Source organism: Xiphophorus maculatus, chromosome 7 (genome assembly GCF_002775205.1).
Source record: "Xiphophorus maculatus strain JP 163 A chromosome 7, X_maculatus-5.0-male, whole genome shotgun sequence".
Lineage (NCBI taxonomy): Eukaryota > Metazoa > Chordata > Actinopteri > Cyprinodontiformes > Poeciliidae > Xiphophorus > Xiphophorus maculatus.
Window position 1 is genome coordinate 29,756,279 of NC_036449.1, and position 22,523 is coordinate 29,778,801.

Genomic DNA, 22,523 nt, shown 5'->3' on the forward strand with positions numbered 1-22,523 from the left:
CCATTCAAAGCTCCAGGTTTTAATCTCATTACCATGACTCAGCTGACATTTTCTAACTACAAATGCTGACCTCAGCAGTCTGGGCTGCACTGCTTCGGTTAAAGATGCTCAGTGATTATTCAGTGAGCATTTACCAAGCGGTTTTGCAGACATGTTTTCAATGTCTTCATTCTATGGTAAAAGTTTCTGCACATTTTCCTTGCCAAAATTCAAGACTTTTCCAGACTCCATACTCAAGACAGATATTCCTACAGAGCCCAGAGAGATGGATGGATGGATGGATGGATGGATGGATGGATGGTTTACCAAATGGTTGGATGAGATGATGTTGGTTGAACAAGTGGTTGGATGAATGGTATAACGAATGGATGGATGGTTTAACAAATAGATGCATAGTAGGCAGGTTTCCACTTCCACTAATGTGCTAATATTGGAGCTAACTGTTCATTTAGCAATGTTGCTACCGTTTGGCGCACTTAGCTTCTCATAGGTAAATTTTTCCGGACAGATTCTTAAGTGCCAATTTAAAAATATGTTTTAAAACATCATAAAACAAATTTTATACTGTTTATTGCAAAACAGCATAAAATTAGCTGTTTATGCATTACTTGCTTAATTCTTGACTAATTAGAATATCTATAAACATTCACTGTCTTGAAAGGCATAAAAATAAATAGAATTAGCTTTTAGCTTGTCTAAAAGCTAAAGTATAGGTCAGTATGAGAAAAAAAATACAAATTTAAAAAAAGACTAGGCTGTTTTCTGTTTCTTTTTCCCTTTTTCTAGGAAAAATAGTTTTTGACATAATGATGTGATTTTGGTACAAAGTCTGTTCTAACAACATTTATGTTTAACCTTATCACCAACTTTAACCAAAACTTGATTCACACCATACATAAAAACCATAAAAAAGAGACCGTGTTTTGGTCCCCGTAAGGCCTTCAGTCCTCTTAAGGCAGTGGTGCCCAAAGTGGGTCCCTGAGGGCCGGCATCCTGCACGTTTTAGTTCTCGCTCCGGTTTATCGCACCTGGATCAAATGACGGCTCGATAGAGGCCTAAGAAGAACATTCACCTGCTGAAAAGGTTGTTACTACCATTAGGGAGAGAACTAAAACATGCAGGTTGCCGGCCCTCCAGGACCGACTTTGGGCAGCAGTGTCTTAAGGTATGTAAATACAAGGTCCTAGCAAAGCAACATAAACAAGTATGTACACACACACACACACACACACACACACACACACACACACAGACAAAAACGTGAATGGTTTATATTTATCATGGTCAGCCTGGAGTTAGATAATATCATTATTGCTTTATTACATACTAACCTTCATTAAAAAAATAGTCACACCAAATTATATGCATTATTATCATTTACAGGTCCAAAAATAATAACATGTGAAAATGGGAGTCTGGAAAAGCCTGGATTGTTTTAAAATGGAAAACGTGGGAATATTTAATCAATTTAAAGGAGGCTTAAACTTTGTTTGTTGATTCTAAAGGCTCCCAAATCTGGCAGTTGTGCAAATTTATTTTTTGTCCTAATTGGATTATGTTTGGCCTGAATCCTTGTTTACAACATATATTAAATATGGCTTCCATTAAAAACCAGTGAATGTGCTACATTGACTGTTTAAACCTTTTCATGAGGCATAAATCTGAAGATTTATGTTGAAGATCTGAGGCAGTGCGATGAAAGGAGCCTGGTCATCTGAACGTTTTAAAGGTGAGAGTTCAAACGCAGTTTGTCTGAAATCCCTTTAATGATTCACTCTGGACATCAGTACGTCCTAAACGGTCAACTTCAAACATGGCTGCAGAAAAAGCTCTTCCTCAGACTAATGGCTCATTGATGGAGAAGATTCGCCCGCTGCTGCGAGTGTGAAATCTTCCAGCAGATTGGATGTTTGAGGAACAGATAGCAAAACTTCACACAGAAACAGACGATTCAATGGAGCCACAGATGTAGGGGGAATTCCTCGGGAATGTCAGGAAACCCACGGCAACGACAAACATTCCTGTTTATACGTCCGGAGGACGTGTGGAGTGTGTGTGATTATACGTGTCGTTGAGGATCAAACAGCGGCGGTGTGTGTCTGTGTGTGTGTTTCAGGGCGCCATCAGCGAGCTGCGGGTGGTGGGAGACCCCAGCGCCGCAGCGCGGTTCTGCGAGGAGGACGACGACTCCGATATGGTGAGTGACGAATAATCGCATATCTGCAGATCAACGGCTGTATGCGCTTGATTTTCTGCAGGAATGCTACATATTTTATTTCACAAGGTTAAGGAAAGTATTTCTGCTCAAAAGAAATCTGTTGATGTAATCGTGTTAAAACGACCATCTGCTGCAGCTTAACCCGAACTTGGTGGCAACATTTCAGATTTATTCAGTTCATCTTTGCCAATAATGTTTATAATCATCTAATTTTCTTGGGTTAAAATGATTATTTTTTTTACTTATATATGATTTCTTGGTTTTTGATATTCCTTGTCATATTAAAATGTTTCAGATCACCATATACATTTTAATAGCAACAAAATCTTAATTGTGTTTTTCTATTCATATTTACCTAAAACAACGTCTTAAACATAATCTGTAAGAACAGACAAAATGAAAAAAACAAGGAATTAAATCAATTTTAGTACCAGAATAAATAAATAAATAAATAAATAAAAATGTGAAGAAAAAAAACTTCAAATCCACCTAAATAAAATCTTAAAAATAATCAGTATGGAGAGCCAAATGGGACTAAATTAAATATGTAATTTAGAAAAATGTAGAAGTTTTTCAATTTAAACAAATAATTCATATTCATAAAATAATCTGTATGGAGGGACAAAAGAGACAAAAAGCCCAGATAATTTCTTCCCAAAAGACGATTTAGCAAAAAAAATAAATAAAAAATAACTCTCTTGGCAAAAAATGACTTTGATCACTATTTTAGGAAGGTGACAAACTGTCATTAAGAATTAAATTGAGACGAGAAAAATAGTTCAGTTAGCTAAATATTTTTTTACAAAATGATCAGAATGGAGAGTGAAAAGGGACAAAATTAAATCTGTAATCAAGAAAGATAATCAAATAAATTTTAACATTTAAAAAAAGGTTTTTCACTGCAGAAAAATATTCAACATTCACCTAAAAACATCTTAAAAGTAATTTGTATGGAGGAACAAAATTAAATAAAAATAATAATGCCAATAAATTGTCAAATAAATATTTAAGTTTGGTGCTCTGGTTCTGAAATGCTGGGTTAGTTTGACACCAAATGTAAAGCAATGAACAATCCAAAGAAGCTCCACTTTTGTCTCGTCAATCCACATTGTTATGGAAGACCAAAAGGGACAAAATCTCATCAGTAAATAAGTCATTAAAATATTAATGAAATGTACCATAAAGTAACTAAACAATTAAATGCCCAATAGACGGTTAATTAATTAAATATGTCATTAAATTATTAAAAAGCGTCACCATGTCAAACTCGACCATCAAAGTTCAGACTTCATAGCCCCGCCCACAGCGATGAAACCCAGGAACAGAAACCATTAAATAATTGAAAACACATTGAATTAATTATCTGCATCGGCTATTATAAGTTTGCTTTTTAGTGATTTAATGATAAATTAACAGAGTTTCAATGTTCAGATTAAAAACACTTGATGTGTTTTTATCCTCATTGGTCTCTTCAGGCTTCAGGAGAAGGAAGTGGCTACAGAGAAACCAGACGGCCAAAACCGTTCAGTGAGAAACCTCAACAGACGGTATGAAAACGTGATTTTCTGACTCTCTTATTTTTCCATTTAAACTGATTATCATCCTGAAAGATTCAGTTTAAAAATTAATCTCCGGATGTTAGGAGGGATTACATGAAAGCACTTTGCTGCAAAGGGGGAAATCCGTCGGTTCACCCAGCCATGCCTGTATTTCTTACACACAAAACGTGAAGAGCAGAGCTGTGTTTTATGTTTCAGTGAAGCCTCGGGTTACTCTGTTTAAGTGGATAAACACTCATCCCTGAGGGAAGATTAAAAACTGCAGAGCTGATGCCTGGAAATCGAGCTTCGTCTGGATTCTTTCTGCATTCAGGACGTTTCAGGAACTGGAATCGTCTTCTAAAACTTCCCTCAAACTCCCCGGATCAGGGATGTTTCTTGCTTTATGCTAACTCTGCAACTGCTCCTTCCTGAGATGTTCAGCTTCATCTGAGGAAAATTAAGAAGTCCTGTGTTTATCTGTAGCAATCTCATATATTTATTACATCTTTTATACGAGTAAAACTTAAAGATAAGGTAGAAATAAACTCCAAAAATTAACTCTGCTGGAGTTTCTTGATGTCTGTCATTTTGACACATTGAATTAATTATCTGCAGAAAAACCATTGAACAACTCAAAACGGCTTGTATTATCCTTTATTGCTCTCTGCTACAGACAGGCCGGTTCCCATAGCAACTGACTGACAGCTCCGCTAACGTATCAGGATTCAACACCAACAAATACACGCAAACATTTCCACACAAAGAACAGAACTTTGGTTCATTACAGGTTTATATTTTCAGGTTTGATATTTTGTAATATGATTATTAATAAGCGATCGCTGTGGTAGATTAGCTACCGCTGTCATTAGTTAATCTAACGCTGCCATTGTTGATTAGCTCATTTAAAAACCTGCTCTACTGATGATCTGATGATAATTTTTTTAACATAACCGAAACAGATCATATTCCATAGCACATCTACAGTACAGACCAACAGTTTGGACACGCCTTCTAATTCAATGGGTTTTCTTTATTTTCATGACTATTTATAAGGCAATAAATCCCACTTATTAACCTGACAGGGCAGGTTGACCTATGAAGTGAAAACCATTTCAGGTGACGACCTGTTGAAGTTCATCAAGAAAATGCAGAGTGTGTGCAAAGCAGTAATCACAGCTAAAGGTTGCTACTTTGAAGAAACTAGAATATAAGGGCTATTTTCAGTTGTTTTACACTTTTTTGTTTAGTGCATATTTTCACATGTTATTCATAGTTTTGATGCCTTCAGTGTGAATCTACAATGTCAATAGTCATGAAAATAAAGGAAACTCATTGAATTAAAAGGTGCGTCCAAACTTTTAGTCTGTACTGTACATGTTAAGATTTTCAAAGTCAAGCTAGCTGACGGATAGCTGACTTACTGCTCTCTCACTTGCTGTTTTTTTATATAAAACTTTTTTCTGACCTTGTTAGCTAGTTGTTGTAGTGTTGACAATTGGTAGCAAAGCACTTTCTTTCACATATCACATACATTTAACATTTAGTGTGTCATATTGACAACTTGACATCTAGATCCAATGGTAGTCATCGTCGGTGAGCAGCTTTCTGCCCTCCAGCAGGGAGATGTGGGGCTTGACGTCACACTGCGTTTATTCTGGAGTCATGAATATGACTGCAGATCTATTTATTCGGATCCTAGCAAGAGTTTTTATAAACACTTAAAATCTGTATTTTTTTATTGACGTATAAAGTATTGCTCTTTTCTTTGTATTATAGTTTATATAGTTCAGTTATTGATTTGTAATTTTAACTGCCTGGCTTGCAAAATGTAATAGATTGTGGACCAGCTAAAGGATTAGGAATCTCTTCATTGTAGTTTGATAACTTAGGGGCCCCAATAAAGATAGAAATGGCCGTGTCCAGGACTCCTTACGCTGTCACTTCACTTCTTCTCTTTATCTCCTCAGCTTTCCTCTTTCTGCTTTCTATCCATTGCGTTTTGACACCAAGGCTAAGATGTGCAGCAGCTTCCAGCCAGTTCAAGTGAGCGCAGCGCTTTTACAATTACAGAGGAGTCTGAAAAACCAGATGTCAATTTGGATCCGATCCGATCCAAGTCGGAGGCTTCCCGCCGCCTCCAGGCGTTGGTATTTCCACTGGTTTCTCCATCAACATGCCTTCAGGAACCAACAAAGTGGAGGTTGAGGTTGAGGTCAGGCAGTTCATTTCGGAAGTCTCGTCTTCAGCAACTTTTACGAGGATTTTTTTTCTCTTTCGTTCCTCCAGACGTTTATTAATCAGCATGTTGTATGAAAATGTCATGTTTGGGGAAACAGCTGCCGTTTTAATGTCCACCTGCCAATGTTTTTCCATCTGACGAGAATCTGTTCACACGTCCCATCCCGTCCTCTGCTCTCGTCCAACCCTTGCAATTAAGAGGCAAGTCCGGACGGCGAGCCGTCGGGGGCGGAGAGCAGAGGTGAGACTTTCCATTCTGTCTTCCTGGAATCCACCGTGATGGATGGATGGCAGAGCGAGTCTTTAACGGGTCACTGCCAGATCAGGCTCCCCCCGTTAGGCATCAGGTTTCAGGTTTAACAATTGCTGCTACTTTTACAGAACATCTTGTAAAGAGATGGGAGTGAAATCCAGTATTAAAGGGGACTTATTATGCACAATTCACATTTTGCACTTCCATTTGGGTCTCAACTGCTTCTAAAAACAGTCAGCTGTTTTTCACAAAAAGTTAATGTTTTGTGATGTCTGGAAAATTGAGTTTGATTATTTAGTCTTATTCCACCGTTACCTAGCAACCCCAGTGGAGTTCCGTCTAGTTACCTAGCAACCCCAGCAGAATTCTGTCCCGTTACCTAGAAACCCAAGCTGAGCTCCAGCACGTTTGGTCAGCTGGTTTTACTGCCGTATGCCCTGTACAATGGTTGCTGGAAAAGGCAAGTATTTAGTTGTTGAGAAACCACTTTCTGCATTCTTGTTAGTTGTGCAGGAGGCTCCACTTCTGCCTTTCAAAGATGTACGGTAGTATAACTCTGCATCTGTTTGCAGACATTTTTCCCTGCGAGTGTAAACATTGAGTTGGAGGGCGTGGCCAGCAGCATTTTATTTGGATTTGGTGATAGAGGCCCTTAAACTGTTTAATATAGGCAGAACTTATCAGACTAAAAACTCATTGTCTAAGAATGATTTTGTGCAAAAAATGCAATTAACATGTTTTTATGAAACATAATTGGTCACCTTTAAGAAATACTTTTTAAATAATCTTCAGTGCAACTATTACGATCCTCAGAAGTCCAGAGCTCCATCAAAGCTAAGCAGCCTGCCGTTAGCAGCCATGATGGATGGTGTAAGCGATCAGGCCATTCTTTATCACAATAATCCATAAATCAAGTTAAAACAGCGAGGATTCTCAGGTCAATCAAAGCTGTGCAACAGAGCTGAGAAATACAGTTAATTATCATCGCATCAAACCTTCGGGTGGTCCTCATTTCTTCCTCCTCCTGAACGTTTCTCCTGTCTTTATCCCACAGGGGACAATCTGAGGTTTTCAGAAACAAAGTGAAGAAATCTGCTTCTGTTGTTCTCATTTCCTGTCTCAGGCCTGATGCGTTTATTGGCTGGCTGACTGGAGACTGGAGTGACCACAGAGTGATTTCAGAGAGTAAACAGGAGCCAAGCGACTCAAACAATCCACACGTATGACGGATGTGCTCTGCGGTGTGAGCAGAATCAAAGGGAAAACAAATCACACCGAAACTGTTTCAAGCATTACAACATTCATAAAGCCGCTGCCTTTTTTATGTTCCAGATGATTTCTCTGAAAATTTACAAAAACATTTGTGGCAAACAAGTCAGGAAACATATTGCCGACTTGAATTTGACAAATTTCCAGATGCATGATGCATTTTTAATCATTCTACTCACACAGAGATATGGGAGGTCAAAGAATTGTACATGTTGAAAGCAACTATATTCTTTAAGATACCAGGTTTTATTATGTAGAAGCATAAGGACTTATCTTTAAACTTTTCCCTTCTTTATTGGGCAAATATCCTACACTATTCTACTAACAAATGTAAAGAAAAAAGTAGAAAATCAAGTCAAGGCGGTGGAAGCTAATGAAAACATCTGGATTGAGGAAAACTGCCTGTACATTTTCATTCACCAACACGAGATATCTGAAAAAACAAACATGGTGGGCTTGTGACCTACTGTTTACAATATTAGCTAGAGCTAACATGACTCAATAGAGCTAACAGCATTAGCTGCAGAAAACACCACCAGCTAGAGTTAACACCAGTAGTTATTTCTGACACCATTAGCTACAGCTAATACAATTGTCTAGAGCTAACACATTGTAGTATTTCTTACTAATACCATCTTAAGGTTTACTTTCCCTAAGCAAACACCACTTTCAAATTGTTCAGGTTAGAGTTGCAGGTGCTACACGTAACACTGATTTTAGAGCCACTCTATGTCTTTCTTCTGCCACAGATTATTACTATTAATGTGAGTAGCGGCCATATTGAAACGCCAAGGTGACCTTACAAGTCGTAACCAGAGAAAGTCGGAGTTGCTGCCACTTTCCCAGTGGGAAATCTGACTTCAGAAGAAAGACTCCAAATAAAACAAAATAATGCTAAAAATGAACCGAAGGATGCTTCAGTAAATTATTAAAATCATACTTTTTCCACATTTTGCATGTTTTCTACAAAGGATTTATTTGTTTTTCAGCTTAATTGTAAAAAATAAAAGTCTAATAAAGATGTTAACTTTCTCCATAGTTGAGGTTTTATTCTGACTTCACCTTCACAGCCTCAGCTAGGTAAATGTAAAGTTGTGCAAAATATGCAAAGTAAATTAACCGCAAATGAATGAAAACAGGCGGAACATTGTGTTGTGAGAAGCTTGGGATAGTTTGTACAAGCAGAACTCACTTCCAGGCTCCCAACATTAAAGCAGTTTGCAGAACATGACTCATTTGAGCTTGTGATTAATGTTTACAGGGAGAAACTCTTTCCCATGATGCAGCGTTGTTTATAAAAGCTTTTCTCAGTGGGAGGTAGAGATGGAGAAAATGGAGCAAAATCACTGCAGGTTTTAAATTTAAATTGGAATCTGCTGTTTTTCTGCAGACAGCCGATGAGTCTCTTCCTCCAATCCAACAGCCGCCGCTGGAGCGGACCGGGCAGAGGGCACAAGCAGGTAATATTTCACATCATTTCTTCATTTATTTTTATGTTTTTTCACACTGGATCAGTTAAATTTTTGTATAAAGTTAGAACATTTCACATTTTACCCTGTTGGATCTGCTGTTTCCTGTCAGTTATTGTTAAAGAACTTCAGGATTCTCACTTTTAGAGACATAAACACAACGGAGAACTAGGGATAGGCTAAGAAAAAAAAGAATTACAGGAAAAAAGCCATAAAATTAGAAAAATATTACGACTCAGACTCATAGTATTAGGAGAATAAAGTTAAATACTAAAAAAAAATTGTAATAATATAAAAATAAAGTTATAATATTACGAGAATAAAGACATAATATGAGAAAAACATAAAGTTACCAGGATAGAAACGTAATATTAGTAGAATTAAGCAATTTTATGATAACACATAAAATTATAAAAAGAATAAGGATGCTGAGCATTATGTGAAGTGACCTTGGTATTGATTTATTTTAGTAATGCTGTGCCATTATTCTGCTGAAATTACTTAATCATCCTAATATCAGTAATTTATACTCAATTTCAGAACAAATCTCTTATTCTGATGCTAATACTTCACAGTACATTTTTGGCTATAAAGAAACTTAGAGGGGATGAAAACACGTTCACTGATGAATGTCTCCATCTAGTGGACAATACGAGTACTGCAATAAATAAAGATGAGCTTAGCGAAAGAAAAACAGGCTCAAATTTTTTCTTTTGCTACAGTGAATCATTTGTCTCCACTTAGTCCTGTCCTCTTCATCCTTCACTCGCACCAATTTCATCTCCTCTTTCTCCACATCCATTAATCTCTCTTTGGGTCTTCCTCTCTGCCCGGTGGTTCCATCTGTAGCCATCATGTCTCCTCTGAACATGTCCAAGCCATCTCAGTCTCCAAGAAGCTACCATGAGCTGTCCCTCTGATGATTCCTGATCCCATCCATGCTCATTACTCCCAAACAGAACCTCAACATCTTGGGATCTGCAACCTCCAGTTCTGCCTCCTGTCTTTTCCTCATTGGTTCTGTCTCTAAACCAAACATTTCTGGTCTCACTATTGCCTGGAAAACTTTTATTTTCACTCTTGCCAAGAACCTTTTATCACACCTTACATTTTTTCACGCCTCTTCGCCTCTTTTCCACACTCTCCATTGCTCTAGAGCAGGGGTGCCCAAAGTTGGTCCAGGAGGCCCGGCATCCTGCACGTTTTAGTTCTCTCCCTGGTGGTACAACCCATTCTCACTCCCAAGTCATCTTATATTGACGCATGGGACGGTCCGTCCTCGTCACATATTGACGCGCGGGGTACCCCTTTCACGTCAATATTTGACGCGAGGGGTTTTACCCTATGCCTTACCGTAATTTTTGCCCTAAATCTAACCAAATCGTCAGGTTTTGAAGGTTCGGCAGCGGTTGCAAGAACCCTTCGCGTTAATAATCCACGTAAAACACGTAACCTTCCCAAATCGTCAACATATGACGCTGAAGGACCCTGTTCAAGTCGTCGCATATTGACGCGAAGGGGTTACCCTTCGCGTCAATATGCGACGACTTGGTCAGAAATCGTCCCAACTCGTCAATATATGACGAGTCGGGAGTGAGAATGTGTTGGGTGGTACCAACAGCCTTTTCAGCATGTCAATGTTCTTTTTAGGCCTTCTAACGAGCCATCATTTGATCCAGGTGCGTTAAACCAGGGAGAGAACTAAAACATGCAGGATGCCGGCCCTCCAGGACCGACTTTGGGCTCCCCTGATCTAGAGTATATAGACCCTAAGGGTACGTTCATACCAGCCCTGTTTGGTCCGCTTTAATCCAACTCCAGTCCATTTGTCTTGAATGTAAAAAAGCTCTTTTTTGGTCCAAGATTATTTGTAGAGCACATTTCAACATTCAAAGTGCTTTACATCAGAAAAACATCATACAGCCACCAATTACGAAACAAGCAATAATGTTTTGTCAAATGCCATCAATTAAGTAAATCCAAATATAATGAGAAATATTCCAGTTACTACTAATCAAAGGCAACTCTAAACAGGTGGGTTTTAGTCTTGACTTAAAGAAAATAGTAAACAGTTTTCATTCCCTTCAAAATAAGAGTATGAATATGCTCTTATTTTGAATGAAGGCTAAAAGCTTGAATTCTTAATGATCAATAACTAAAATTCAAAAGAATTTTACTCAACTGAAAGTTTACCAAACAGCCAAGTACGTTAGCTCTTTAGGGAAAGCTAAGTGCTCTAAGCTTTGTCAAAGTTAGCAAAAGCGCTAAGCGAAAAGTTAGCTCCAGTATTAGCACTTTAGCAGATTAGCAGAGCTGTGCCCACCACTGATATGGGGCTTTGTGAAGAGGAAACAGAGACACCAAAACCAACAGTATTTTTGCTAACTTAACCACAGGCTAAGTTAGCAAAATCACTAAGCTATAAAATTAGCTCTGCTATTAGGTGAATTTAGTGGTGGATACACTTCCACTAATGTGCTGATTATAAAACCTCAACTAGTGTAAAATAAGGTTATAACCCGATAACATTCATTAATAAAATCCTGACACTAGTTTGTGAAGCACATCTAAAAACTGAATATTCTGTTAGCTGCTTAAAATATATATATTGGCCTTCTTTAAAATGTTGATTTAAAGAAAAAAAAGGGTCAGGAGGAGGAAGATTCTGCAAACCATTTTGGATGAACTGATGTTTTAAAGTGGGCCATTAAAGCCAGGAGGTGGCATCAGTTTATTTCACGCTGCAGTGACGTCTCTAACTGATAACCCGACATTTAGCCTCAGTCATGTTTCCAGAGTTCATTCCTTGGAGCAGCAGGCTGCATTTCACACCTGGCTTACTGAAAGTGACTCATTTATCGGGATATCAAGCATGTCGGGTCAAATTGGGTCAAATGACGGGCAGGTGGGAGACGTACCTCCACTTCACCTGGTCTCTAAACTACAGAATTACAGCAGGAATCCTGCTTCCTTTCCTTTCTCCTTCTGGGATCAGGGATTGTTTGTCTTTCTCTGGGATGCAGTCATTAATCATCTACCAGAGGTTTTCATCGGGATGCTAATGGATGTGTCCCGTGGTTATGCTTTCCAGGTGCAGCCGCTGCTAAAGGAGAAAAAGGCGACAGAGGAGAGAAAGGAGATCAAGGCCCGTCGGGCCCGAAGGGAGACACAGGCTCCGGCTCCCTAGGGGGAAACCGCGGACTAAAGGTCAGCCAGAGAAAACGGAGCATTTTTTATCCAAGGATCCCTTCCAAAGGGAAAAATACGGAGCTGCAGTTACACCAATTTTTAACCTTTCCATACACAAGTCAACAAACAAAACCAGTACAGAAATTAACAATATTGAAATTCCTCTCAGTGACAAGAACACCAAGTGTAGACTGAAAAAACTGATACTGTGTTATAAATGAAGGATCATCAAAATGAAAGCAGCAGAATCTTTCCTCAGGGTTTTCCCAAGGAAAACATGCTAAGCCCGGTGGTAGGGGCGAGGATGCCAGTCATCCAGCAGCCCACCGTGTTTTTGAGCTAAAAATGTTTAAAAGTGGACAGGAAATTTGAAAATATCACTTGGTAATTATGTGTTATTAGAAGACATGATAAACAATACCTAACCAGTAACTATAAAGTCTTAAAAAAAGCAAACAAAAAAATTAAATATTAATTTTTTGCACTTTAGTTGTTTCTTCCTAATTAAAGTGTCCAAAATGTTTAGATCTTATATCTGTGACTTGTGATTGTGTTTGCTGAAGGTAAAACAGGAAGTGGTTATGGGGCTGACCTCTGTCTCCTTATGCGTTCACATACTGACCACATTATGTCGCCTTTCTGCCTCCAACCGTTATATCAGAGATTCTGTAATCCAACTTTGCCATCAGTTAAAAAACCTACAATAAGCCTGGTGGCCCGCCAGGCTGACAATACACTGAGGGAAACCCTGTTTCCTGTATATTTTTCTAAGAAATAAAGGAGTTTAGATGAACATGAAATTAAACCTTATTGTATTTTTGTTAGTTAATTATTCTTGTATATTTTTGTGAAAATCGGTTTTAACTCCTCACAACAATTACTCCACACCTGAATCCCTCTAACTGAAGTACAATTATTTTTAATATTCATCTTGACTGTATTTTTTTGTAAATAAATCCTTTTCTTCTCTCTTAATTCCTAAATTAATTTCAAAACCCTCCTGTGTACACCTTGGAAGGAACTTATTTTAGGCTTTGCACATAGTTAATGCTGTTCTGAGGTCAACAAAATCATAGCATTTTAAAGAACACGATATTTCATTAGTTGGATGAAAATAATCAGTTATAATTTGGATAGTTTTCTTCTGGAGGTTTTGTATTTGTTTTATACAAGTTTCGCAACACAATAATTTATGTATGGAAGAAGCATTGAGCAACAGTATAACATGTAAAATTAGCAAATATTTCATTTGAGTCAATATTGCAATTTTTCTGACATTTTAGCTTTTACATCATTAGTAAAAGCCTTCCAAAGCAATTTGTAGTCGAGTTACACCAAATCAACACTAGAGGGAGCTAGAGGCCCTAGAGTCAAAACCACCAAACCATGCAGCTTATTCTCATTTTACTCAAATATTTTGAGGAAAAAAAGGGAAAACTTCTGGAAGTTTGGGTGGATTCACCTGCCATTTGCTAAACAAAAACAGAAAGTTTTACAAAAGTTACTTGCCGTACTTTTATTTTCCCATTTACAGCGATTTCTACTGTACTCTTAAAATGGATTATAATTTACATCACTGCTTTTTTGTTTTATTTTCAGGGAGAACCAGGTGAAAAAGGAGCAAAGGTAAGTTACAGCTGCCTGTCAGGTTACCGATTAGTTTGAAAATATTAAATATGAAGCAACGAAGCAGATTAAAAAGTTTGTTATTGTTCTCGACTTTTGTCATAGCGGATGGACAGACATGAACAGAGAAAATCTTCTTGTGTTTGACCTGATATGAAGGGAGACAAACGGTTCTGAGTTTTCTGAGATGAAGATGTTATAAACTTGTTTTTATGAGGGTGTAACAGTAAACATGGTTTGGTACAAGCCTGAGCGCCGAGAGGCTTAAATGAGAAATCTGACCAATATACCCAAACCGTCTTTTCTTTTCTATTTTTTGTGTTAATTTTGATTCATTATTATTTTCAGTTTACTTTTTCATGTTCTTTACAGTTTCCCGGTCCCTCATATGCTAAATCTACCTTTTTAAATTAAGTATTTATTACTTTTTTTTTTATTGTTATAAAAAAAACCACTAATACCCACTATGGCACTGAATATGACTAAGATGGCTGTTTTTGTCAAAAATGTTTATTTCCATTTATTTTTCAAACTAAATATTCAGTAAGCCCCCAGATATGTTTGGACCCCTGATGATGTGTCATGAGTAGAGGTACCACTTGTAACATTAACAGCAATAATTTCATAACATTAAAAAAATTAGGTTTAGTTCCAAACTAAATATCCAGCTTGAAAACTTTGGCTCCAAAGTAAATACTTCTGGTGTGGCGTTTTTATAAAAATTAGTTTAATCTATTGATTTCTACATCAAAAAGTATTAGAAGTGTCATGATTTGGACCTTTCCTTTGTTCCAGGGCAGTGCAGGTTTTGGATATCCGGGTTCAAAGGGTGAACCAGGCCTTCCCGGACCACCAGGGCCCCCTGGATCTCCAGGACCCGCAAACGAGTATTCAGTTGACCAAGATGGGTCGGTTGTTTCGAAGGTTCCTGGGCCGCGCGGACCGCCTGGACCGGCAGGGCCTCAGGGGCCACCAGGAGAAGATGGAGAACCAGTAAGTGGATCTGAAGGAAAGACGTGCGACTTCTCTGGAGATGCTGAAAGTCACTCAGGTCTTTGTTCTGTTCCCGTAGGGTGACCCCGGTGAAGATGGAAAAACTGTATGTAGTTTCTGCTTTTTCTTTCAAAATAGGATGTTTCAGGGGCCGAAGATCATATTTGTTTTTTAAATAGGGGCCTCAGGGACCTCCAGGGTTTCCAGGAACTCCGGGTGACGCAGGAGTTAAAGGAGAGAAGGTTAGATAAACCCAGTTTGCAGATTGTTGAAGGGTTTCAGTTTAAGTCCTAATGAGGCGGGTTCATACAGGGCGACCGTGGAGCGGGCCAGCCCGGCCTCAGAGGACCCCCAGGGCCTCCAGGACCACCGGGTACAGGATACAGATCTGTGAGTCACATCCTGCTATGAGGTAAAAACTTCCTCCTGCCTTCTGCAGCTGATTCTAAAACAAATCTTTCAGACATTCGAGGACATGGAGGCCTCTGGATTCCCTGATTTGGTCTCCGTTCGGGTGAGAACAAACAGAACCGGCCTTCTCTGGTCCTCGTCAGTCACACCACAAGGACCATTGGATCTATTGGAGGAGGAAATATTTTGAATCTTTATAATTGTTGATGCAGGGACTTCCAGGTCCCCCAGGTCCTCCCGGTCCCCCAGGTCCTCCTGGGCTTTCCTCAACAAGCACGTCTGTGAACTCTGGAGCTGTTGGACCTCCAGGAAAAGATGGAGCACCTGGCCAACCTGTAAGTGGAACAGTCCTCTCCAATCAGAAACCACTGCAGGAAATCAGGAGCATCCAGATGAGTGGATGCAGGGTTTCCCACTGAAAACAGGATTTCACCCGTCTGCATTCTCTTGTTTTCATGCTAACAAACTGCCTGATTATGCTGATGATAGAACGCTTTAACCAAAATCAAGTTCCGACAACCAAATCTTTTGGACTTTAGGGTCTGCCTGGTTTACCTGGTGCTGATGGTCTTCCAGGAGCTCCTGGTCCCAGGGGAGAAAAGGTACTGATGTACTGGAACATACGATTTATCATTTAAATGCTAATACCATCTAATAACATGCAGCAAACAATGATTATGCCTGTAAATGTAGAAAATAGATTTTTAGTTGAAAGTTTGAATTAAAACACTTGGTGTCTGTCAAACCATCTCTTCCACTGATTATAACAGATAATGATCAAATCCCCTACTCCACCATCCTTCTAACAATACAACAAAAATGTAAAGAAAAAAGCAAATGAGGTGGATTAGCAGAGCTTTTTAGGACATGATTTTGAAAAAATGGTCTCTTTTTAAAAAACTTAATGAGGTGAATAAAAGATTCAAGTTTTAATTTTGCTGTGAATAAAAAAAATTTCTTTTTCCTTTGTTACGTCCTTAGGGGGATTCAGGTGATCTTGGACTCCCAGGAGCAATTGGACAAAAGGTGTGACATCACTATTTTTCATTTTAACTTAAAGGTGAAAAGTTTATTGTGAAATTAACTAGAAAAGTGACAAAAGTGAATTTTTAAGAGCCATGTTTCTACTCCACAGGGATCTCTAGGAGAACCTGGTTTACCGGGACCTACAGGAGAGCCTGGACTGGCTGGTCTGCCAGGACCCAGGGGACCAGTTGGTCCTCCTGGACCTCCTGGGCCTCCAGGACCAGGTCATCGGGTTGGATTTGTGAGTCCAATTAACATGCAATGAAATTAACAAGCAGATATGCCTAAACAAAGCATGTTGTTTAAGCATGCTTAAACAAAGTAGTATGCAGTGGAGGACAGACTTCCACTAATTTGCTGATGTGCTAGTACCAGGTCTATTTTTTAGCGCTTTAGCTAACCTTGAAAATGTTTGGCACACTAAGCTTCCCCCTAAATTATTTTTTCTGATCAATTCTAAACTGCTAAATTTACTTCTGTTGACATTCTTCCTAACTTTATTTCAAATAAAACACATTCAGGTACAAAATCAAAAACAGAAAAAAAATATAAACACAATGTCAAAAGAGAACATAGAACACGTAAACTATAAGGTCAAAATTAAATTACTGCTCAAGGGTTGTAGTCTATCCAAGAGCTGAAATAGTTTGAATTGAAGTTAGCGCGTAGCATTAGCTTCTGGAAAATACCAATATGGAAACAGCCATTATAAGAAACACACTTATGGGGGATGGAGTGGTTGTGGTATGAGAAACAAGACAATGATTAAAAAGCATAGTCACTGGTCGCTATGGTAATTCCCGCCTTTTCTGTAATATGCTAGGCTACACTATCAAAAATCTTGAATGGTGAAGTGCAGAAAATTGTGAATACAGCATAAACCACTGAAGTTATGAGTTATGCCAGTTCAGATACAGTCCAATTTTCTGTGAGCCATTAAACAGGAAGCTGGGCTGAAATTTCTCGATTTTGCAACAAAGTCCGGTGAAAACCAAAAGTATAGCAAACTTTTCTTAATCAAGCTGCACAGCTTTTGCTTTAACACTGATAACACCTGATTCCTGATGCAACAACATAATATTTGGGCTAACTAGCAGCAATACCTGCAGATAAACACACTTCATAATTAATGCGTTTCTTTACCCTAAAATATTTTCTCTTGTTCTTCAGGATGACATGGAGGACTCCAGTGGGATTTACACTAATGGACTTCCTGGTGTCAGAGGACCAGAAGGGATACAGGTACCTTAATTACTCCAGTAGTCTAATAAAATATGGATTGAATTTCAGCACAAGAATTACATTTAAACTAAATCAGCCCTAAATGCATCTCTGATCTGTTAGGGTAGAAATGCTTATTAAAAATTGTTAAAATAATCATAATTTAATTGAATGAAAAGGAATATCAAAACGCACCTGTTAATTATTTACTTTGGCTGTGTTTCAAATAACCAAAGTACATGTTGTATTTTCAGGGACCTCCTGGTTTACCTGGACACCCAGTAAGTAACAAGCTACAATAAAAGCTTAAAAGAACAGACAAAAGGTGACCTTCTGCCAGAGTTCGTCAGTTTTCAGATTAAAGATGAAAATGTTAAACGACAACCTCCAAGTTTTTAAAATTGGCAAAGAAACTTTTGAAAAAATGTTGAAAAGTCTGGAAAATGTGAAATATTTTTGGCAGACAGCTGAGACCAAAGCAGACAAATTCACATTTTTTGTGTAAATGTAACATATTTTGCTTCTTTTACAGTGTTGGTCTAAAGTTTGTTTACATTTTAATAAAACCCAACTTTCGTCCTACTGTAACAAGTCTAGTTAATGTTCTGAAGTTGGTAACAACCGGAAAAAACTTTCAAAGTATCTCTCATCCTATCAAAATTTGGCTAATTTTTTCCTCAGTCAATCAAAAGGTTCAGATGTTTTTTCTTCTTTCCTTCCCATTGTTGTATAACTTGAATCTACCATTGCAGGGTAAACCCGGTTTCCCAGGTAGTCAAGGTCCAAAGGGTGAGCAGGGTCTGGCAGGAAGAGACGGACTACCAGGCCTGGATGGCTTCCCAGGACCGCCGGTGAGAATCATCTGCTTAAAACATTACAAAACCAGCTAATTTAATCTAAGAAAGTGACCTTGAGACGCCTCTAAGGTCAAAAGTGCTTCAGCTAATGGACAAATATAGACTGCAAATAATTCTTCATCAGCTAATAGCAGGGCTAAATTTCTGTTTAGCGCATTAGCATTTTGGCTAACTTTGAAAACATTTAGTCCACTTAGCTTCCCCTAAATTAATTTTCCCAGATAAATTCTTGGATGTTTTGTAAACTTTCAGTTGAATAAAGATCGTCTGTTTTAAAATTTTGGTTATCGATGGTCAAGAATTCTTCAATTAGTTAGACTTTTATATTCATGCTCTTATTTTGAAGTGGGTGACGACAGCAGTCATGTTTCTTCTCACATTCTCTCTTTTCCCCCAACAATTCATACAAGAAACATACAGGAACAAATTAAAACATATCTAAGGGCTTAATGTCCATATATTATATGACTATAATGTCATATAATGTCAGCATCAAATATCATACCCCAAGTATCGGCAGGATATTTAAAGGAGCAGTGCTTTTTGATCTATAAAGCTGTAAAATTTTGTTTCTCCTCATCTTCACAGGGACAAAAGGGTGACAGAGGTGACAAAGGCGAGACGGTAAATTTCATATTTGATCTTAGCTACATTTCTATGTGAAATTTTTACCATTAATACAGAACGGCTTTATGTTGCTTTCGTGGTTTAATTAGCTTTGTTTTGTATGTGATACCAGATGGAATAGTCATTTATTAGTTGGTGGGTTCATTTGTTTTGCCAGGGTGATCCCGGTCGAGATGGAACCGGACTCCCAGGCCCACCTGGTCCACCTGGATCACCGGGACAAATAATCTACCAGCCATCTGACAACGTGAGCTCACATAAAACAACAAACTTCAGCCCATTTCAGCCTCTAAATCCTAAAATGTTTAACTTCAGCTGACAGTTTGTGTATTTTTCCATCATGTTGCATTGGTAAATATCAGGATGAGTTGATCAGGTCTCTGTATTTTCACTGAATGTTTAAGAAGAAACTGGTTTCTTGTTCTCCTCAGGGAGTGGCTGGTTTACCTGGGAGAGCTGGATTTCCTGTAAGCATTCAATGTCTTATTTGATTCCTTTGTTCTTTATTATTTATACTCTATTTAAAATTACTTTTCACTGGTAGGGGTTGGGGAAAAATAATATTTTTAATACTTGGACTTTAGTTACAGAACATTTAACCACATCTAAAAAATGACAAAAAAATATTTGTAGGCTCAACACAATGATTTTCACAACAGTTTCCAGGCTGACCTGCATGGCTAATTGTAATGATTGAGGTTGTTTATTTCTAAATCTCTCACTTGAATATTTTTATTCTCTTGCCAGGGTCCCGTTGGACCGAAGGGGGACAGAGGTGACCCTGGTTCACCAGGTTATGGCCTGAAGGTGAACTCCTGTTATTTATATCATCTGGTAATCAAGCTGCTAATCGTTTCCATCGTCTTCATCATCAGTTTTGTGTGTTCAGGGTGAAAAAGGGGAGCCAGGCTTGATAATTGGACCAGATGGAAATCCTTTGTATCTGGGAGGCCTAACAGGCACCAAGGTGAGGCTCATCATCCGTCTGTTTATTCCCATTAGCTCCTTCTTGTTCCCGTTTGCTATGCTAATCATCTCCACTTTGTTTCTTTAGGGAGACAGAGGACTGCCAGGAATTATTGGACCTTCTGTAAGTTTGTATTTTTAAGATTTTTAAAGTGTCTGCAATTATTTATTCAATGTTTTATTATATTATTTTGTCTTGTTGCAGGGGCCTCAGGGGCCTCCGGGACTGAAAGGTGAAATAGGAATGCCAGGAAGACCCGTGAGTACATTTATTTCAGAGTTTCTGAGGCTTTTTAAAGTGCATCAGAATGATTAGTGATTTTTATCCATCAGGGTCGTCCAGGTGTGAATGGATACAAGGGTGAAAAAGGAGAGCCAGCAGGGGGTGCAGGTTATGGCTACCCGGTAAGTTGGATTAGTTTTCTTGTACTGCATAAATATTATGCAAAAAAATCACATTTTGCACGTTTTTGTACTTCTTCTTTGAGTCTCAACTGCTTCTAAAAACAACCACTTACAAGCACTTAAAAAAACCAAAAGAACACCCAGCTGTTTTTTGGTAATGAGTTCATGTTTGTTGCCGTCTGAAAAAAGATCCATTTGAAAAAACCTCCAGAATGCAACGTCACAATTCAGCAGGCAAAGTTCCTCACCTAGCAACCCCGACCCGTTACCTAGCAACCCCAGCAAAGCTCTGCCCCGTCACCTAGCAACCCCAGTTCAACAGGCAAAACTGAGTAGACTAAAATGTCATTAACTAAGAATGATTTTGTGGAAAGTTGTTTGTAATGCATCGCCCATAGACCTATCCTACCCTGGTGAAGGAAGCATATTAGCTTTCCTTTAACATCAGCCTGAGTCTATCTGACTTTTTCTTTTTCAAAACAGCTTTGGGCTTGGTTTACCTGCCACAAAATGAAATAATGCTTTGATAAAAGGTTGTTTGACCATCTAAACATGGCCTGGGAAAGTCAATATGCCAGTAATATGCCGACCACTGGGAACATATTGAGCTTTACTCGACAGCAGTTTAAAGATCAAGAGATGGAAAAGTTGGATGGGAACGTTCAGCCATATCTTGGTGTTTTTGTCAGAGCTACACAGACTGTTCCTGTTACCTACGCAGCGTTTCATTCTGAATCTGAACCAACCATAAAGTCCTGTGTTTCCTACAGGGAGTTGCCGGCCCACCGGGACCTCCAGGACCTCCCGGACCACCAGGTCCAGCCATTGCTCTAGATCGCTTTAATGTGAGTCCAAAAGAGCCAGGTCTACTTTTCCATGTCAAGTAAATGCAACTCATCTACCTCCAAACTGATTCTGTCCCTCTGTTCATTCTTTAGCGCTTTGATGAAAACTCAAGGGGTTACCAAGGTACGTGCAGCATAAAACAAAGTTAATAGATTAAATAATTTATAAGCATGTTTCAAGGGTTTTAAATGTTATATTCTGGGAACTTTAAGACTGCTTTCTGACCTATAAAGTAATGGTGTGATAAAAGTGGGCGATCAGACGTTAAACATTGTTTTTATGGCACTAAAATGTTGTAAAATGCTGTTTTGTGCTGCAGTGGTAAAGGGAGAAAAAGGAGAGCGTGGATCTCCTGGGATCCCAGGTAATCCTGAAACATTCATCTCTCTATTCCTTCTCCGGAGTATCTTCATCACTAAAGTATCTCCTCCTCTTCCTCACAGGAACTGCGTCAAACTTTGATATCTACACATTTAAGGTAACCCGCCTCATCTCTTCACCTCAGTTTAGTTTTCTCGGATTTCGGGATGGCAGTAAACATACAAAATATCATAATGTTCTTTGACAGAATGAGCTGAAGGGAGACCAGGGAGATCTAGGAGTGAAGGGGGAGAAAGGAGAGCCAGGTGGTGGATACTACGACCCACGTTTTGGAGGACCAGTGGGCCCACCAGGACCTCCAGGAAACCCAGGATTACCAGTGAGTTCAGAGGGAGCCGCACAATTACAGCGCTCAACAATGGTGTGCACTGCTAGCTAAAACATTAGCTGCGCTAACGATAAACATTAGCTATGCTAATGCTAAATGCAATACCAACATGGTAATTGGGGGAAACTAATGTTCGAGTCAACCATGTGGAGCTGACCTTTCAGACATGATTTAAAACAACCTCAAACTGAATCTGCAATTATTGCTAATGATAGCGTGTTCTCAGCTAGTTAGATGTTTTTATTCATGCTCTTATTTTGAAGTGGGTGAAAACTCCAACATTATATGAAAGCAGAAACATACAGGACCAACAGAAAAACACAAAATGTAATTTGTTGTAGTCTTTCAAGGACTTTGAATTGAATCTTAGCTTAGCTTCTCTTAAATGCCATACTGATAAAACACTTTACCCTTAATGGAAATAATATTTAGTATTTTAAGGTTAGCATAGCTACCTTTTTAGTTAGCAGTGCCAAACTCAAACCTAAACATAATGAAAGAATAAGCATGAAAAGAATTGTTAAATTAACATTTACTATATTAATGAATGAAAGGGAAGAAGTACAAATTCTGATTTACCAGACAATAAATTGTGCCTGTTTAATGAAGAACAGCAAAGTGAAATGGTGAAACCTGAAGAGGAACGTGTGAGCTAGTA

At 38.6% G+C, this 22,523-nt stretch overlaps 1 protein-coding gene across 2 annotated transcripts in view; it reads left to right on the forward strand.

The window, feature by feature from the left end:
* Window positions 1-22,523, forward strand: part of col18a1 (collagen type XVIII alpha 1 chain) — a 78,516-nt gene that overhangs the window by 45,871 nt on the left and 10,122 nt on the right. For both annotated transcript variants that reach the window (XM_023337608.1, XM_023337607.1), the window contains 30 exons: window positions 2,118-2,198; window positions 3,695-3,766; window positions 8,911-8,980; window positions 12,081-12,196; window positions 13,778-13,804; window positions 14,600-14,797; window positions 14,877-14,903; window positions 14,977-15,039; window positions 15,110-15,187; window positions 15,261-15,311; window positions 15,421-15,543; window positions 15,748-15,810; window positions 16,190-16,234; window positions 16,344-16,475; window positions 17,405-17,476; window positions 17,710-17,736; window positions 18,208-18,306; window positions 18,901-18,936; window positions 19,097-19,186; window positions 19,371-19,406; window positions 19,687-19,746; window positions 19,829-19,906; window positions 19,994-20,029; window positions 20,111-20,164; window positions 20,239-20,310; window positions 21,081-21,155; window positions 21,249-21,279; window positions 21,476-21,520; window positions 21,600-21,634; window positions 21,725-21,856. In XM_023337608.1, coding sequence (XP_023193376.1) covers window positions 2,118-2,198; window positions 3,695-3,766; window positions 8,911-8,980; window positions 12,081-12,196; window positions 13,778-13,804; window positions 14,600-14,797; window positions 14,877-14,903; window positions 14,977-15,039; window positions 15,110-15,187; window positions 15,261-15,311; window positions 15,421-15,543; window positions 15,748-15,810; window positions 16,190-16,234; window positions 16,344-16,475; window positions 17,405-17,476; window positions 17,710-17,736; window positions 18,208-18,306; window positions 18,901-18,936; window positions 19,097-19,186; window positions 19,371-19,406; window positions 19,687-19,746; window positions 19,829-19,906; window positions 19,994-20,029; window positions 20,111-20,164; window positions 20,239-20,310; window positions 21,081-21,155; window positions 21,249-21,279; window positions 21,476-21,520; window positions 21,600-21,634; window positions 21,725-21,856 — 2,124 coding nt within the window. The remainder of the gene's footprint in view (window positions 1-2,117; window positions 2,199-3,694; window positions 3,767-8,910; window positions 8,981-12,080; window positions 12,197-13,777; window positions 13,805-14,599; window positions 14,798-14,876; window positions 14,904-14,976; window positions 15,040-15,109; window positions 15,188-15,260; window positions 15,312-15,420; window positions 15,544-15,747; window positions 15,811-16,189; window positions 16,235-16,343; window positions 16,476-17,404; window positions 17,477-17,709; window positions 17,737-18,207; window positions 18,307-18,900; window positions 18,937-19,096; window positions 19,187-19,370; window positions 19,407-19,686; window positions 19,747-19,828; window positions 19,907-19,993; window positions 20,030-20,110; window positions 20,165-20,238; window positions 20,311-21,080; window positions 21,156-21,248; window positions 21,280-21,475; window positions 21,521-21,599; window positions 21,635-21,724; window positions 21,857-22,523) is intronic.